A 16,008-nucleotide genomic window follows, 5' to 3' on the forward strand; every position below is an offset into this window, starting at 1 on the left:
GAGGTTGGGCTGCTGGAGCGGTTCCTCCACGTCTCCCGCTGCGCCCGGGTTGTTTATCTGAGCCCTGGTCCCCAGAGTCGCTCGCGAGGCCCTGGAACCGCCCTCGGATAAACAAGCCCAGGCGGGGCCGCAATTAAGCCGGATGCGCTAACGAGGCGGCTCATTAACCAGCAGGGGTTTGTGCGCCAGGAGACCCGGGCCCGGGCGTCGGGCTCACCTGCCCGCGCGGCTGGAAGACCCAGGCTCCAGCACTAGATCTGATCACCTTGTAACAAGGTGGCCTGTTTCCTCATCCGCAAAATGGGTCCTAGGGTTTGCCGCCGCCCCGTGGTGGGGCGCCGCCTGGGGAGGTGGGCCTTGGGATCGCACCGACGCTGAGGCCCGGGCGGAGGCAGCGACTGGTCGCAGGCCCTGCGGTACGCCCGGGACAAGGCTAGGGAGGGGCGTCGGGGAGGAAGGTGAAGCTTCCCCGTCACCTCGGCTCGGGCGGCGGTTCCTGCCCCGGCGGCCCCTGCCTCCCGGAGCCGCCCTGCCTGGGCCCTGGCTGCGCGGCCTGGAAGGGACAGGGTGGGCCGGGTGCGCCCCCTGCCGGCCTCCTTGTGCCACTTCCCGCCAGGCCCAGGGCCGTCCTGCTGTGCGCCTCGGTTTCCCCAGATGTGAAACCCTTCGGGCGGGGGTGGAGGCAGCGGCCGGAGGCCACGGGGTTGGGGTGCGGCGCCGCGTGGGTCCTCGCACCAACGAGGGGCTTCTCGGGACTAGGGGTGCTCAGCCCGGGGCCGCAGCCGCCTTCTTTGTCAGGCCAGCTCAGTCCCGCCCGCCCTCCCCGCAGTGGACGGCTGCATTCACCGGGCCGCCGGTCCCCTGCTCACCGACGAGTGCCGGACCCTGCAGAGCTGTGAGACTGGCAAGGCCAAGATCACCGGCGGCTATCGGCTCCCGGCCAAGTGTGAGTCCCCGACGCGCCCCCAGCTGCGGGGCGCAGACAGGGCGCCTGTGTGTCACTGGGACATCAGGGGTGCGGCCCCCACAGGAGTGCTGGGGACCTCCTCAGGGGGCCCTTCTTAACCTTAAGGGCCAAGACCCGGCCCCCACCCCGCACCCCCCAGGAAGCAGATGGGGGAGACCGTGCGTGGAGGTTGGGGAGGAAACTGGGTGGCAACGCCTTCGTGCCCACACTCGCGCTCGGGTCTCAGCGGTACCCATACAGATACGGGGAGGGGGCGGTGTGCGCGTGCGGATTCAGGCTCGAGGGGGACCACAGGGGTGGGGGCCTTCGCGGAGGAGGCTCAGCGCTTGGGGGGAAAGGTGTTTCCTGCCCCCTTCTGCCCAGGCCGGCAGGGGAAAGCGAGGGAGCTGAGGGTCGCGTAGACCCCCGCCGGTCTGACCCCGTCGCCCCCCGTAGACGTCATCCACACGGTGGGACCCATCGCCTATGGAGAGCCCAGCGCCAGCCAGGCTGCCGAGCTCCGCAGCTGCTACCTGAGCAGCCTGGACCTGCTGCTGGAGCACCGGCTCCGCTCGGCGGTAAGGGTGGCCCGTGGGGGAGGGCGGGAGGCGGGGCGCAGTGACCATGTTCCAACCCCCTCTCACCCCTCCCCGCCCAGGCGTTCCCCTGCATCTCCACCGGCGTGTTTGGTGAGTCTGGAAGAAGTGCTAGGGCCAGGAGTGGGAGGGGCCGGGGCGGACGGGGAGTGGGCGGGGCCTGGTGCAGGCAGGGGGCGGGGCCAGAGCCCGAGACTCACTCCCGCCATGCCCGCCTCAGGCTACCCCTGTGAGGCGGCGGCCGAGGTCGTGCTGGCAACGCTACGAGAGTGGCTGGAGCAGCACAAGGACAAGGTGAGTCCTGGGCCCGGGCGAGGGTGGGGTCCGCATCCCGGCCAGAGTGACCAGCCCCCGTCATCGCCCAGGGAGTCAGGGTGCAGAGCGCAGGGCCAGGCCCGCCCTTTTCTTCCCTGTTTCTCCTTCGCGAGGGCGCCTGGCGGTGGCGAGATGGGGGTGATGATGGCACACAGCCCTGAGCCTCTGTGAAGGGCGTGGGGCCAGGCAGGTGAAAGCCTGCACCGGGGCGCGCAGTCACAGGATCCTGGGTCCAGGCGTGGCGGCCCGGCCCCGGCTGAGCAGCCCCTGGCGCAGGTGGACCGGCTGATCATCTGCGTGTTCCTCGAGAAGGACGAGGATATCTACCGGAGCCGGCTCCCCCACTACTTCCCCGTGGGTACGTGCCCCGCGCCGCCCCACGGCCCGCCCCTGCCCCGGTCCACCCTGGGGGCGGGCTCTCACTGTCCTCTGCCTTCCAGCCTGAGGCTCCCGCAGCCCACCCTGACCGGGACTGGTAAGCAGGGCCTCGCCCCATGCGGCGGTCCCGGCCCTAGACTAACGCGCTCACTAACCCCCGCTCACCCCCAAGCAGGGCGGGAAACCACAGGGCAGCCTGGGAGGTCGGGGACGCCCACAGACACCTCTGACTCTGCTCTGCCCTCAGACCCGCCTTCGGGACCCCGCTCCCAGCTCTGAGAGGTCGCCAAAGCCTGCAGCTTGGCCTGGGCCCGGCCAGCCCTTCTTTCCCTCCGCGCCCCGCCCCTGAGGAGCCTAATAAAGGTCACGCTGTGGCAGCTCCTACTGTCCGAGCTCTGACTGGGGGGAAGGAGGCGGTCCAGGTGCTGGATGGAGCCCCTGGCCAGATACTTTCGCTGAAAGGGGCTGGCAGCTCTCGGTGAGCCAGGCGGGCGGAGGCACAGGCGGACGGCAGAGGCGGCAGCAGCAGTTCACATTTATTGAGGGCCTGCCCCCAAGGAGCTCACAGCCTGGGGGCTGAGACCCCGAATGTGCAGGGGGCGGGGAAGAAAAGAGGTGAAGGCAAAAAAGGCAGGCAATGCAGAGACACCATGGCCCAAGCAGAGGGGGTGCAAGGCAGGCACAGGCAGGGGGCCTGGGGGCAGATGGGGGGGTGGAGAACCGACAGCCCTGCCTAGACCTGAGGACTGTGGACCCCACACGTTTGAAGGCTGCCCTCCTCCACCAGGCTGGCACTGCCGGGGCACCCTGTGGGAGGCGCAGCTCCTCCGAGACCTGCCCTGAGCCAGGTCCAGCCTCACAAAGGCCCCTCCACCCAGGACTCCCGACCATGCAGACCCCTGGTAGAGGGCAGGAAGCTGGGGTCTGGGACCCAGCCGGGACGTGGAGATGAGGCCTGTGAGGGAGCAGATGAAGTGTGGGTGGCCCTGGGACCCTGGGCAAGTCCCCAAGGAACTTCCAGGATCCCATATAAGCCCCTGAGCCAGCTAAGTGAAGGGGGGCCTTAGGGAAGGAAGCAGAACCCAAGGAAGCAGGAGGAGCCTCCAAGAGGCCTGGCCCCTCAAACCTGCTCCTGTTGGGGAAGCTCAGGCGTGGATGGGTGAAAAGCAGGGGGACCCACCTGGGGGGAGGGGGCAGCAGACAGAGCAGCCAGGCGGGCAGCAGAGCAGGGACACGCACACACGGCTCACCACCAGCACCCCCTTTAATAAAACATGGGGGGTCGTGTGACAGGAAGAAGGGGGTGAAATAGGACCATTTACAACCACAGAAAAACCTCTGTACATGTCTAGCGCCTGGCAGAGGGGGGCAGCAGCGGGCCGGGGCCAGCCCTATTTGTAGAGGATATCGTAGTGTCCAGGCCGGTAGAGAAGGTAGACCTTGGGCTCAGAGCCCTCAGGGAAGATGTGCGGGTTGGTGGTGCCGCCCTCGCCGCGGTCCATGTACTCCACCTGGATGGACACACGGAGGGCCTGGGCCAGCGCGATGATGTGGATGTGGTCGCTCTCCTTGCACATGGGCTCCACCTCCTGTGGCACAGGTGCGGATCAGGCCCCGGTCTCCGCACCCCGCCCCAGGCCCTGTGGACCCACTGCACTTCCCAGGCCAAGAGAAAAGGGGAGGGGGATGGCACCTGCTGGCAGAACTCCTTGACAGTCCTCCCACCCTCGATGAAGTGCTCGAAGAACTTGCTCTCGCGCTGCAGGTAGCCCGAGGTGAGCAGCCGCAGGTAGACCACGAGGTAGTCGGAGGTGCTCTGGTCATTGAAGGAGGCCAGCAGGTCGGCGACAGAGGTCTGCTTCTCTACCTGCTCAATCAGGTCCATGAACTGCAGCCACGGAGGGAGAAAGGGCAAGATGAGGGGGAGGAGATGGGTGGTCCTCACCAGGGGAACCCCTCCACCCTGGCCCAGCCCAAGACAGGTGCCAGGGCTCACCGTGTTGTGGAAATCCTCAATTGTGAATTCAGTGAAGCCCTGGGACACCAGGTCCTCCTTGCTCTTGGCAGACACAGCCTTGAACCTGGGGGTGGGAGGGAAAGGCGGGCCCAGCATGGGCTCCTCGACCAGCCCAGACGCCAGGGCCCAGACAACACCGCCCCGCCTGGCAAGGCCAGAGTCCAGCCCATCGCCTGCCCTCAGGTGGAGCTGCACCTCCTACTCGCCCAGGGAGGAGGGAGACACCCACCTGCCTCAGTGCCCAGTGCCCACCCTTCTCACCGCTGCAACTCCTTGCTGTCATCCAGCAGCGCCTCCAAGTGGGAGAATCCGAAAGCCCGATAGAAACAGTTGCCGTCAGGCCTGGTCTTGCGGATGTACGAGTACTTTTTGTGGAGGTCCTGCAGAGACAGCCCCACCCTGACAGGTTCACATCAGGCCAGAACTGGGGCTGGCCCAGGAAATGTCCCCCAGCAAAGGTCACACTACAAAAGATGGCGAATGAGCTCCCAGGAGCCACCTGCCACCCTGGGCCCCTGAAACAGGCTGCTGAACGTGGTAATGGGAGCAGCCCACTGCCCAGAGTCCTCCCAAAAAGCAGCAGGAAGCTGGGCACTTAAGGACAAACTAGCTGCATGGGTCACTAAAGTGCTGCGGGGCCTGTACAAGAACGGGTGAGTGAATCTGTCCTTGACAAATGCGTCTTCTCCAGTCTTTCAGCCCAAGAGAACTTCAGCGCAAGCAAGTCAGGGCCAGGGTGGAGTGCTGGGCTCCACGCCTCAGCCAGGCAGCTGGGGCCCTCTGCGCAGCCCAGCTCAGCCCCGCTCCCGCCACGCTGAGAAGAGTTCCCCCACCTCCAGGCCTTGCCCACAGCCCTCCTGGGGCTAGAAACAGCCTCCCTCCTCTACTTGTTTTTTTGAGACGGAGTTTTGCTCCTGTTGCCCAGGCTGGAGTGCAGTGGCGCGATCTTAGCTCACTGCAACCTCCACCTCCCGGGTTCAAACGATTCTCCTGCCTCAGCCTTCCAAGTAGCTGGGATTACAGGTGCCCACCCACCATGCACACTTCACCTGGCAAGCACACTTCACTCCCCTGGCCTGGGGACCCTACCCATCTTGCTCCCACCCCCAGCTGATGACCTTGTCTTTTTTCCTCAGCCCCCACCAGCACATCTGCCCTTGGCCTCCTCCCACAATCCTCAGAGGATCTGTTCCAGCTGCCACCTAAGCTGCCTCTCCACTCCACACTAGCCCACCCCCACCCTCAGGTTCAAGCACATCATTCCAAGCTGGGTGCCATGGCTCACGCCTGTAATCCCAACACTTTGGGAGGCCAAGGTGGGAGGACTGCTTAAGCCCAGGAGTTTGAGACCAGCCTGGGCAACACAGTGAGACCCCCGTCTGTCTCTCAAAAAAAAAAAAAAAGTGGCTACGCATGGTGGCTCACACCTGTAATCCCAGCACTTTGGGAGACCAAGGTAGGTGGATCACCTGAGGTCGGGAGTTCGAGACCAGCCTGACCAACATGGCGAAACTCCATCTCTACTAAAAATACAAAATTAGCTGGGCATGGTGGTGCACGCCTGCAATCCCAGCTACTCGGGAGGCTGAAGCAGGAGAATCACTTGAAACCAGGAAGCAGAGGTTGCAGTGAGCAGAGATTGTGCCATCGCACTCCAGCCTGGGCGACAGAGCAAAACTCCACCTTGAAAAAATAAGTTAGCTGCACATGGTGGTGCATCCTGTGGCCCCAGCTACTCGAGAGGCTGAGGTCGGAGGACTGTGTGGGCCCAGGAGGTCGAGGCTGCAGTGAGCTGTGATGGCACCACTGCACTCTAGCCTGGGTGACAGAGTGAGACCCTATCTCAAAAAAAAGAAACATCAACCCAGTAAGTTTCCCGATCATCAATTTTTCCCTCCTTACTGGTTTAGACCCAACAGCATATACACATTCGGCTACTTCTTTATTTTTTTTTTTTTTTTTTTTTTTTGAGACGGAGTCTTGCTCTGCCACCCAGGCTGGAGTGCAGTGGCCGGATCTCAGCTCACTGCAAGCTCCGCCTCCCGGGTTTATGCCACTCTCCTGCCTCAGCCTCCCGAGTAGCTGGGACTACAGGCGCCCGCCTCGTCGCCCGGCTAGTTTTTTGTATTTTTAAGTAGAGACAGGGTTTCACCGTATTAGCCAGGATGGTCTCGATCTCCTGACCTCGTGATCCGCCCATCTCGGCCTCCCAAAGTGCTGGGATTACAGGCTTGAGCCACCGCGCCCGGCCTCGGCTACTTCTTTAAAAGGAAGGGAATCTTGGACTTGACGTTTCTGTCTGGCTACCCTTCAATTTCTCTACTTTCTTTACAGGAAAACTCCTAATGAAGCTGTCCTTGCTGCCTTCACCTCTTTTCTCCCTCGGGAGGCTTTTGCTTTAGCCAAGGTCAACTGAACGCCCTCAATAAGGGGCAAACCCACCCCCCACCCGCACTGGCCCTTTAGCAGAACTGAGGCCACTGGCCGTGGCCCTGCCTAGATGTCTCCTTCCCTGGGCTGGCGCCCCCACCCTGTCCTTGTCGTCCTCCTGCCTCCAAGGCCACTCCTCATCTCTCTAAGTTCTGAGGATCAGGGATGCCACCAAACCATACAGCACCCTTCAAGACATGGTGTGTCACCTGCAAGAAAACAGTCACTGAGGCAGGGGTGGTGGCTCACGCCTATAATCCCAGCACTTTGGGAGGCCGAGGCAGGCAGGTATCAAGGTCAAGAGATCGAGACCATCCTGGCCAACATGGTGAAACCCCGTCTCTACTCAAAATACAAAAATTAGCTGGGCATGGTGGCACATGCCTGTAGTCCTAGCTACCTGGGAGGCTGAGGCAGGAGAATCACTTGCAAGTGTCGCCTGGCGACAGAGCGAAACTCCGTTCCAAAAAAGAAAAAAGGAAAACAGTCACTGCACACTTAGCCACTGTGCCTGCCATGTGACCACAGGCGTGAGGGCTGTCTCCAGTGTGCCTGCCCTGCCCTGCTCAGGCCTGGGACAGCTTCCACTTTTCTTTTTTTCTGGGCTGGAGTGCAGTGGCAAGATCACGGCTCACTGCAGCATCAACTTACCAGGCTCAAGCGATTCTCCCACCTCAGATTTCAGCGTAGCTGGAACTACAGGGGTGCACCGCCACGCCCATTTAATTGTTGTATTTTTTGTAGAGACAGGATTTTGCCATATTGCCCAGGCTGGTCTCGAACTCCTGGGCTCAAGTAATCTGCCTGCCGCAGCCTCCCAAAGTGCTGCACCCGGCCAGCTTCCTCTTTTAAATTACACTCACTCCCATGGCCAGGTACAGTGGCTCAAACCTGTAATCCCAGTTTTGGGAGGCCAAGGTGGGAGGATCAAGTTGAAGGCCAGCCTGGGCAACACAACAAGACCTCGTCTCTACAAAAACTTAAATTATACTTGCTCTCTTAACGACGTCAGTCTCAAGCAATTTTTTTTTTTTTTTTTTTTTTTGAGACAGTTTCGCTCTGTTGTCCAGGCTGGAATGCAGTAGCGCGATCTCGGTTCACTGCAACCCTGCCTCCTGGGTTCAAGCAATTCTCCTGCCTCAGCCTCCAGAGTAGCTGGGACTACAGGCGTGCGCCACTATACCCAGCTAATTTTTTTGTATTTTTAGTAGAGACGGTGTTTCACCATGTTGGCCAGGCTGGTTTTGAACTTCCGACCTCACTCCCTACCCAAGGTCTTCTCAAGGATTTAAATAGCCCCAAGTGTGAATCTCAACTCGCAACTCCAACTGCGATCCTCATATTTACCAGCCTCAGCACACCTCCTCTGAACTGTCCAACAGGTATTTCCACTGAGTGCAGCTGAGATCAACCTCTGAACAACTGCTCCTCCCCAAGGCTGCCCCACCTCAGTCACCCACGGCACCCAAAGCCTTGTAGTCACTGCAGACTCCATCACCATATCCATCCCTTCAATGTCTGGTATCCAACTGCTTCTCACTCCTCACCACCACCACCCGCTGCGCGCCTCCAGCAGATTTTACTGCACAAGCCTCCTGGCAGTGTCCCTGCCTCCACCTCACCCTCTGGAGTCTATTCTCACCCCAGCATGAGAATGGCCAGGGTCGGCTTAGCGTGATGGCTCAGGCCGGTAATCCTAGCACTTTGGGAGGCCAAAGTGGGTGGATCATTTGAGATCAGGAGTTCAAGACCAGCCTAGCCAATATGGTGAAACCCCGCCTCTACTAAAAATACAAAAATTAGCCGGGCATGGTGGTGGGCATCTGTAATCCCAACTACTCAGGAGGCTGAGGCAGGAGAATCGCTTGAACCCGGGAGGTGGAGATTGCATTGAGCCGAGATGGTGCCAGTGCACTCCAGCCTGGGTGACAGGGCAACACTCTGTCTCAAAAAAAGTGACCAGAGTCACCTGCTAGATGCACCCCATCTCCCTCAGAGTCCTTTCTCTCGCCACAACACCCCCCCAACCCCGGCCCTGCTCAGTTCCCCAGCCCCAACCCCTCGTTCTGCACCAGCCACACTGGCCTCCATGCTGGCCTCAAACCATCCAGGTGCCCTCTTGCCTCAGGCCTAGGCAGGCACTGCTCTCGGACACCTGGGACTTGGTCCCCGGCCTTTTTCTGTTCATTACTCAAATACCACCTCATCAGCAAGGCCTTCACCAAGCCCTGTTTAAAATGGCAAATGCTCCCAATCCCCCACTTTTTTTTTTTTTTTTTTTTGAGGAGTTTTGCTGTGTTCACTTTAGACTGGAGTGCAGTGGTAAAATCTCAGCTCATTGCAACCTCTACCTCCCAGGTTCAAGGGATTCTCCTGCCTCAGCCTAAGCAGCTGGGATTACAGGAATGCACCACCACACCTGGCTAATTTCGTAATTTTAGTAGAGATGAGGTTTCACCATGTTGGTCAGGCTAGTCTTGAACTCCTGACCTCAGGGGATCCACCTGCCTCAGCCTCCCAGAGTGCTGGGATTACAGGCGTGAGCCATGGTGCCCAGCCCCAATCCCCATTTCCTTTTTATTTTTCTCCACAGCACTCACCGCCTTCTGATACCCCACATGTCCCAGAGCCCTCTTTGGCTTATCATGTCTTTCCACCCTGAACTGTAAGCTTTGTGAGGGCAGGACTTTTTCGGTTTAGTCATCGCTCTATCTTCAGTACCTAAAACAGCACGTGGACCACAGTCCGTGCTCAATAAATGTTAAATGAGTAGCACACCAGGACCACAAAGAGCCCAAATCATCGCTGCTACTGTAACAGCCACCATGGCCATTCTGAGCCCACACTCTGTGCCAGGCACTTGGCACAGGGCGAATAAACGTCATCCTAATTGATCCTCACAAGAGCCATTTATAGAGAGGGGAGCTCTCTGTAACCAGGCCTGCTTGGGCTCTGCTGCCACAGCTGTCTCTGCCCAGGGAGAAAAGGTGGGCTCAGGCACAGCACAGAATGCAGGTGCTGGGGGACAGAGAGAGGCCTCTTAGACAGCCTGCTCTGGACATCCAAATGTTTGCGGACTCCGTGGGAAGAACCTGGGGCCCAGCCTGTCCACTTTCCCAGGGTAGTCTAGTACAACCGGCCGGCCTTGGCATGGGTGTCCCGCTGGCGGACAGTGACATAAGAGGAATGAATGAAGGAAGCTCACCCCCTGCATGGGGAGAGGAGGGGATTTGCAACCCGCTGCTTACAACCCGTGGTAACATCTCCTTCAACCCTCACACTTGCCCGGTGAGGAAGACAATGTCCCCGCCCAGAGAGAAGAGAAGGGGATCCAAGAGCTTCAGGGTGTTGCCCGAGATCACACAGCTCAAAGTGGTGAGGTCAGGACTGGAACCCAGGCCCATCGGGCTCCAAAGCCAGTGCCTTCATCTCTCCACAGGCACCCTGAGGAAATCCAGCTCCCTAAGGAGGGGGTCTCAGTAGATCACAGAGCACAGACCTCACACAGCTGGATCTGGCCTGCAAGTGTGTTTGGCCCACACATTTAAAATTTGAATTAGCTGCCAACTATTAGATGTCAGGAGCTGTGGTTACCTCTGGCTTCTCTAGGAAAAAAAGATCTGGAGACAATGGCGTTACAGGTATGGACACTCCCATTTCCCCCAGGGGTCTCTGCTCTCTATTATTGTCTGGCTGATACTGAGCTGTGCTGCCCTCCTTGTTCACCACCTGACTTCCTGGCCACCTTCAATCACCTGGGTTACCTACCTGGCCATGGAGGCCTCCCCTACAGGTAGAGGATTCTAAGCATCTGTGATCTTTCACGGGAAGAGAAACACTTACTAAACATCTACACTGAGCCTACCAGATACTATTTCCACACACCCATTGTCACATTTCTTTTTTTTTTTTTTTTTTTTAAAGAGACAAGTCTCACTGTCACCCAGGCTGGAGTGCAGTGGTACAATCGTGGCTCAACTTCTTGGGCTCAAGTGATCCTCTAACCTCAGCCTCTTGAGCACTACAGGCATGTGCTACCACGCCCAGTAATTTTTTGATTTAGAGAGACAAGGTCTCACTATGTTGCCTGGGCTGGTCTTGCACTCCTGGGTTCAAGTGATCCTCTGGCCTCAGCCTAGCAGACTGCTAGGATTCCAGGCTCAAGCCACCATGCCTGGCCCCATTTCACATGTCAACCTCCCAGCTCACAGACCTGGAAAGTGGGTGGTGAAGTCTGCCTCCGTTTGAATGATGCAGCAGGGCCCTTCTAGGCAATCTGTGGCCCCTTGACCCCACTGCTGCCTGCCTCTCCACAAAGATCCAGGAGGCAGGCTATGGGAAACAGCCTTCCCGCAACCATTCTGCCCCACTGAGCACCAGCCTGTTCAGCCCCCATATAGGCACCGAGATCATCAGCTCCTGCCCAGCCTGCACCTCCCTCAATCTCACAATCACCCTACGGGAAGATGCTTTTTTTTTTTTTTTTTTTGAGACGGAGTCTTACTCTGTCGCTCAGGCTGAAGTACAGTACGGGATCTCGGCTCACTGCAACCACCACCTCCCAGGTGCAAGCAATCCTCCTGCCTCAGTCTTCCCAATAGCTGGAACTATAGGCGCTCACCACCACTCCCAGTTAATTTTTGTATTTTTAGTACAGATGGGGTTTCACCATGTTGACCAGGATGGTCTCGAACTCCTGACCTCAGGTGATCTGCCCACCTCAACCTCCCAAAGTGCTGGGATTACAGGCATGAGCCACCGTGCCCGGCCAGAAGATGCTTTTATTGTCCCTGTTTTATAGATGAGAACACCCATTTTAGAGACACTAAAGGACTTGCCAAGGATACAGCTGTTGAGTAGCAGAGTCTAGATTTGAATCAATGTCTTTTTTTTGTTGTTGTTTTCTTTGAGACAGTCTTCTTCTGTTGCCCAGGCTGGAGTGCAGTGCCGCAATCTTGGCTCACTGCAACCTCCGCCTCCCAGGTTCAAGCAATTCTCTGCCTCAGCCCCGTGAGTAGCTCGGATTACAGGCGCCCACCACCACGCCCGGCTAATTTTTCTATTTTTAGTAGAGATGGGGTTTCACCATGTCGGCCAGGCTGGTCTCAAACTCCTGACATCAGGGGATCCGCCCACCTCGGCCTCCCAAAGCGCTGGGATTACAGGCGTGAGCCACCGTGCCCGGCCCCCCCCCCCCCCGCTTTTTTTTTTCCTGAGATGAAGTTTTACTCTTGTCACCCAGGTTGGAGTGCAATGGTACAATCTTGGCTCCCTATAACCTCCGCCTCCAAGGTTCAAGCAATTCTCCTGCCTCAGCCCGGGTGTAGCTGGGATTACAGGCGCCTGCCACCATGCCCAGCTAATTTTTGTATTTCTAGTAGAGATGGGGTTTCACCATGTCAGCCAGGCTGGTCTCCAACCCTGACCTCAGGGGATCCGCCCACCTCGGCCTCCCAAAGCGCTGAGATTACAGGTGTGAGCCACCGTGCCCAGTCCCCCTTTTTTTTTTTTTCCTGAGATGAAGTTTTGCTCTCATTGCCCAGGCTGGAGTGCAATGGTGCGATCTTGGCTCCCTATAACCTCCACCTACTGGGTTCAAGCATTGAATCAATGTGTTTTTGAGGCCCCAGCCTGCGCACTTCAAGAACCAGCAAGGCCGGGCGCGGTGGCTCACACCTGTAATCCCACCACTTTGGGAGGCCGAAGTAGGCGGATCACAAGGTCAGGAGATCGAGACCATCCTGGTTAACATGGTGAAACCCCATCTCTACTAAAAAATACAAAAAATTAGCTGGGTGTGGTGGAGGGCGCCTGTAGTCCCAGCTACTCGGGAGGCTGAGGCAGGAGAATGGCATGAACCCTGGAGACAGAGCTTGCAGTGAGCCAAGATCGCGCCACTACACTCCAGCCTGGGCGACAGAGCAAGACCCCCATCTCAAAAAAAAAAAAAAAAAAGAACCAGTAACGAGAGGTGTCCTCCAACACCCCATTCCCTCAGGTGACAGACCCAGCAGGAAGCACGTCTGAAGCAGGCACCCTCCTGTCCCATCCCCAGGGTGCTTCCCACCCACTCTGGCCAGGCTCCCACCTTGATCTTCTGTTGATAGATGTTGTCATCTTCAGCATACTCCTTGTATAGGACCGAGAGCTCCAGCCGCTCTGACACCAGAGGGTTCTGCACAGCAATCTGGAGGAGGCAGGGATCTGTCATGTCCTAGCAGGGAGACGGAGTGACCCATGCCTAACAGCCAGAATAACTACAAAAGGGCTGGGCTGGTCACCCAGTGACATAGCAACCCCCAGAAAAGCACCAGTACCTAGCATAGCCTAGGAAGGAGGGAGCTTCCAAAGTAGAGACAGACAACAGGCCTCAAGCCCAGCCTATGCATTTCCACAATGGGGCTGCTGGCCACTGCCTCCCTTGCCCACTGCAGCCCCTCACCTCTTGCTGAATTCGGTCCTGCTGAGCCATGATGGCTTCATCATAGGCCAGACAGTTAACACCTGGGAAAAGGAAAAAAGCCAAGGATTACAGGGGGTCCTGGCCGTCTCCACTGCAGGCAGTTGGGCCAGGGACAACAGCAGCCCAGGGGCAGGAGGACAGGCTTAGAATCTGGAAACAGGTGGGTTACATTCTGCTCCACTTCCACTGTGTCATCTTGGCAAAGTCCCTTCCCCTTCTGGGTTTTCATTTCCTCATCTTTAAAATGAAGGGGCAGAGGTGCACCGTGGTACCCCTAAGGTGCACTCTTCCAGCTCTGACACCCCCTTCCTCCCATTAACATCACTTCCCAGCAGCCTGGGCATGTTCTGGGGCCAGGCGTGGTCTCTTGCAGAAAGTAGGACGAGGAGGCAGAGTCCTGGGCTGGAGGAGAGCTTCCTGTGAGCCTGCACTTTACTCCATCACCGCCTTCATCCTCTTGCGGTGCTGGATATTGTTAATGGTGCCCATTTTACAATTAACAAAATAAATGCAGAGAGGTGAAGCAATCTGCCCAAGGTCACAACTAGCAAAGACCTGTGGTCAAGCCCAGGTTTGTCTAATTCCAGGCTGACCTCTTCAGCACAATACCTATCCCTGGCTACCACATGGCTGAGACCTTTCCTCAACTGTAAAATGGGGCGAGTACCCCCACCTTTCTTAGAGGCATACCAGCACGTGCTCTAGGATTATCAGTCAGCTGGGCAGCTCCACCCTGTCAACCCCATGGTGAGCAGCTATCGGTGAGTAGCCACGACACCTGAATTTGAGTCCTGGCTCTCTCTCAATGTCATCGTGAACAAGTCCCTTCCAGGACCCAGTTTTCCCACTTCTCGTTCCCACAAGTGTTCGGTGAGAATGAGGTGTGTGTGCTGAATGACTTTTAAGGTCAACCCTTTTGGGGCTCGCCATCCCAAATTCTTGGCTAGGCGTCGACCTACCCTTTTCGCACTGCTTTGCAAAAGAGCTGTCCCTGCCACCCAATGACCTAAGCGGTCCCCAGGGCCCAACTCACAGGCGGGAAAAGACAGTGGGACCATTTTTTAAAGGCCCATCTCCTCAGGAGACTAACAATGCCTAGGCAGGTGGAAAGGGGCTGCAAGGCCAGAAGAGGCGGCTCTACCAGAAAAAGTCGCAGGCCTCAGGGACAGATCCCGCGGCCCCTCACATCCCAGGGCCGCCTGCGACATCCCGAACGGCCCGCCCGGACCTTTGTGCTCCGTAGCCCAGCGAAACTTGAGGCCGTCAAGGCGCGGGTCGCCGCTGGAGCAGGCCGGGGGGCTCGGCCCTGGCCTAGGCCTCAGCCTGACTGCGAGGACCGGGGCGGGAGGGCTCGGGGCCCCTGGAGCCGGGAGCCCAGGGGCCGGGCAGAGGGCGGGGCGGCCCAGGCCCCGCCCCGGGCGCGCACGATGGAGAAGGGCCGCCGGCCTTGGCCCGCCTCGCCCGTCCTCCCTCCCGGCCGGGGGTCGCTGCGGTGGCTCCTTCCATTGTGAGGGGGAGGGGAGGCAGCGGAGGTGGAGGAAGGGACCCCCGCGCACCTCGACCGCAGGGCCCGCAGCCCTGCCTCCCCTCCCTCCTCGAGAGCAGCTGGCCCGGCATCGCCCCCACTAGCCTGGGCCGGACATCCCTCCTTGGATCTGTACCTTCAGAGTCGCTGCCCAGCGGCTCCTGCTTCTGCTGCTGAGGTTCCTCCGCCGCCATCTTTAAACAGCGCCGCACTGCCGACCGCTTCCGGGTTGCCAATTGCCCTCCTCCCGGAAGTGAGCCCCTCCTCGTGGCCCCGCCTTGGCAACGGCCCTAGCAACGGGATCCCCTTAGGCGTTGTCAAGGAATCGGCTTCCACTCCAGTGGCAGGTGCTGGCACGCCAGGCCCACCGACCCTCTGAGACCTGTAGGAGAGGCCGGCCGCCCCGGGTCCGCATCTCCACCCCACACAGTGGTTTGGCTCCATCTTCCCAGCCTCCCAAAGTTCCCAGTGGTGATTGCAGAGCCTCCTGGAGCCAATTCTGTTTTCTTTTCCCTGGAGTTTGAAACGCGGATCGTGTTATTGAGAGAAGTAGGAAGGTGAAATTAAAATCACCAATGGCAGCATTCCTGCTGCGGGCTTCGGCACGCACTGCATGCGACCATTGCTGCAGTGCGGAGCGGCATCTGGCCCAGGAGACAGGAAGTCGGCCAACGCCGGGGCGCCCGCGGAGCCCCACCTCGTGGCCCCACGGAGCCTGGGTTCTCTGCCGGCTTTGGTGAGCTGCTTCCGCCAGGGAGACGGCGTCCCTTGGTGTCAAGTCCAAAGCCTCAGGACCTAACTTTGGGCTCTGTGTCCTTCTGGTTGTGACAAAGCAGGGCCTTTAAAAAAGAAAGAAGGAAGAAAAGAAAGGGTCTCACTATGTTGCAGAGGGTAATCTCGAACTCCTGGGCACAAGCGATCTTCGGGCCCTGCCTGAAGAGTAGCTGAGATTCCAGCCACGAGCCACCACTGAAGCAGGGTCTTTATAAAAGCAAAGACTTCACAAAAAAGGAAAATAATGGTTGCCAAGAGTCAAGTAGAGGTGCTGGAGGGAAGTGGATGCAGCTATGAAAGGGAAAGTCTGGATTCTTGCGAAGGTGGAAATGCGCAATACCCTGACTGTGTCAGTATTCTGGTGTAGGCTTTACTACATTTTTGCAAGATGTTAGTGGGGGCAGGGGAGACTGAGTAAAGGATACATGGAATCTTTATAATTTATTTAAGTTCCCTGTGAATTATCTAAAAATTACGTTTAATTTTTGTTTGGTTGGTTTTTTTTTTAAGAGTCTCGCTGTCGCCCAGGCTTTAGTGCAGTGGCGCGATCTCGGCTCACTGCAA

The 16,008-nt window shown here is 58.3% G+C and overlaps 2 protein-coding genes across 10 annotated transcripts in view; one reads left to right on the forward strand and one right to left on the reverse strand.

The window, feature by feature from the left end:
- MACROD1 (mono-ADP ribosylhydrolase 1) overlaps window positions 1–2,619 on the forward strand; it is a 171,484-nt gene extending 168,865 nt beyond the window's left edge. For 2 of the 7 annotated variants that reach the window (XM_033206649.1, XM_033206647.1), the window contains 6 exons: window positions 830–946; window positions 1,403–1,524; window positions 1,605–1,635; window positions 1,763–1,836; window positions 2,074–2,215; window positions 2,483–2,619. In XM_033206649.1, the coding sequence (XP_033062540.1) occupies window positions 830–946; window positions 1,403–1,524; window positions 1,605–1,635; window positions 1,763–1,836; window positions 2,074–2,215; window positions 2,483–2,514 (518 nt within the window). In that variant the 3' untranslated portion in view covers window positions 2,515–2,619. Of the gene's footprint in view, window positions 1–829; window positions 947–1,402; window positions 1,525–1,604; window positions 1,636–1,762; window positions 1,837–2,073; window positions 2,216–2,297; window positions 2,333–2,482 lie in introns of all 7 variants that reach the window. The other 5 variants (XR_004436069.1, XM_033206648.1, XM_033206651.1 and 2 more) reach the window with 5 other exon arrangements.
- Window positions 2,620–2,751: 132 nt separating this feature from the next.
- Window positions 2,752–15,509, reverse strand: OTUB1 (OTU deubiquitinase, ubiquitin aldehyde binding 1). Of its 3 annotated transcripts, none has more exons than XM_033206654.1 (7): window positions 14,807–15,509; window positions 13,125–13,186; window positions 12,771–12,869; window positions 4,514–4,632; window positions 4,232–4,316; window positions 3,929–4,123; window positions 2,752–3,824 (listed from the first exon to the last, which is right to left on the reverse strand). In XM_033206654.1, exons 1-7 carry the CDS (start codon window positions 14,862–14,864, stop codon window positions 3,627–3,629), a joined length of 816 nt encoding a protein of 271 aa, XP_033062545.1. In that variant the 5' UTR covers window positions 14,865–15,509; the 3' UTR covers window positions 2,752–3,626. The 3 variants fall into 3 exon arrangements, with proteins under 3 accessions (XP_033062545.1, XP_033062544.1, XP_033062546.1); XM_033206653.1 differs by having other exon boundaries at window positions 3,482–3,824; window positions 12,771–12,896; XM_033206655.1 differs by lacking the exon at window positions 12,771–12,869 and having other exon boundaries at window positions 3,482–3,824.
- Window positions 15,510–16,008: the final 499 nt, after the last annotated feature.

Source organism: Trachypithecus francoisi, unplaced genomic scaffold (assembly GCF_009764315.1).
Source record: "Trachypithecus francoisi isolate TF-2019V2 unplaced genomic scaffold, Tfra_2.0 Lachesis_group8, whole genome shotgun sequence".
Taxonomy (NCBI): domain Eukaryota; kingdom Metazoa; phylum Chordata; class Mammalia; order Primates; family Cercopithecidae; genus Trachypithecus; species Trachypithecus francoisi.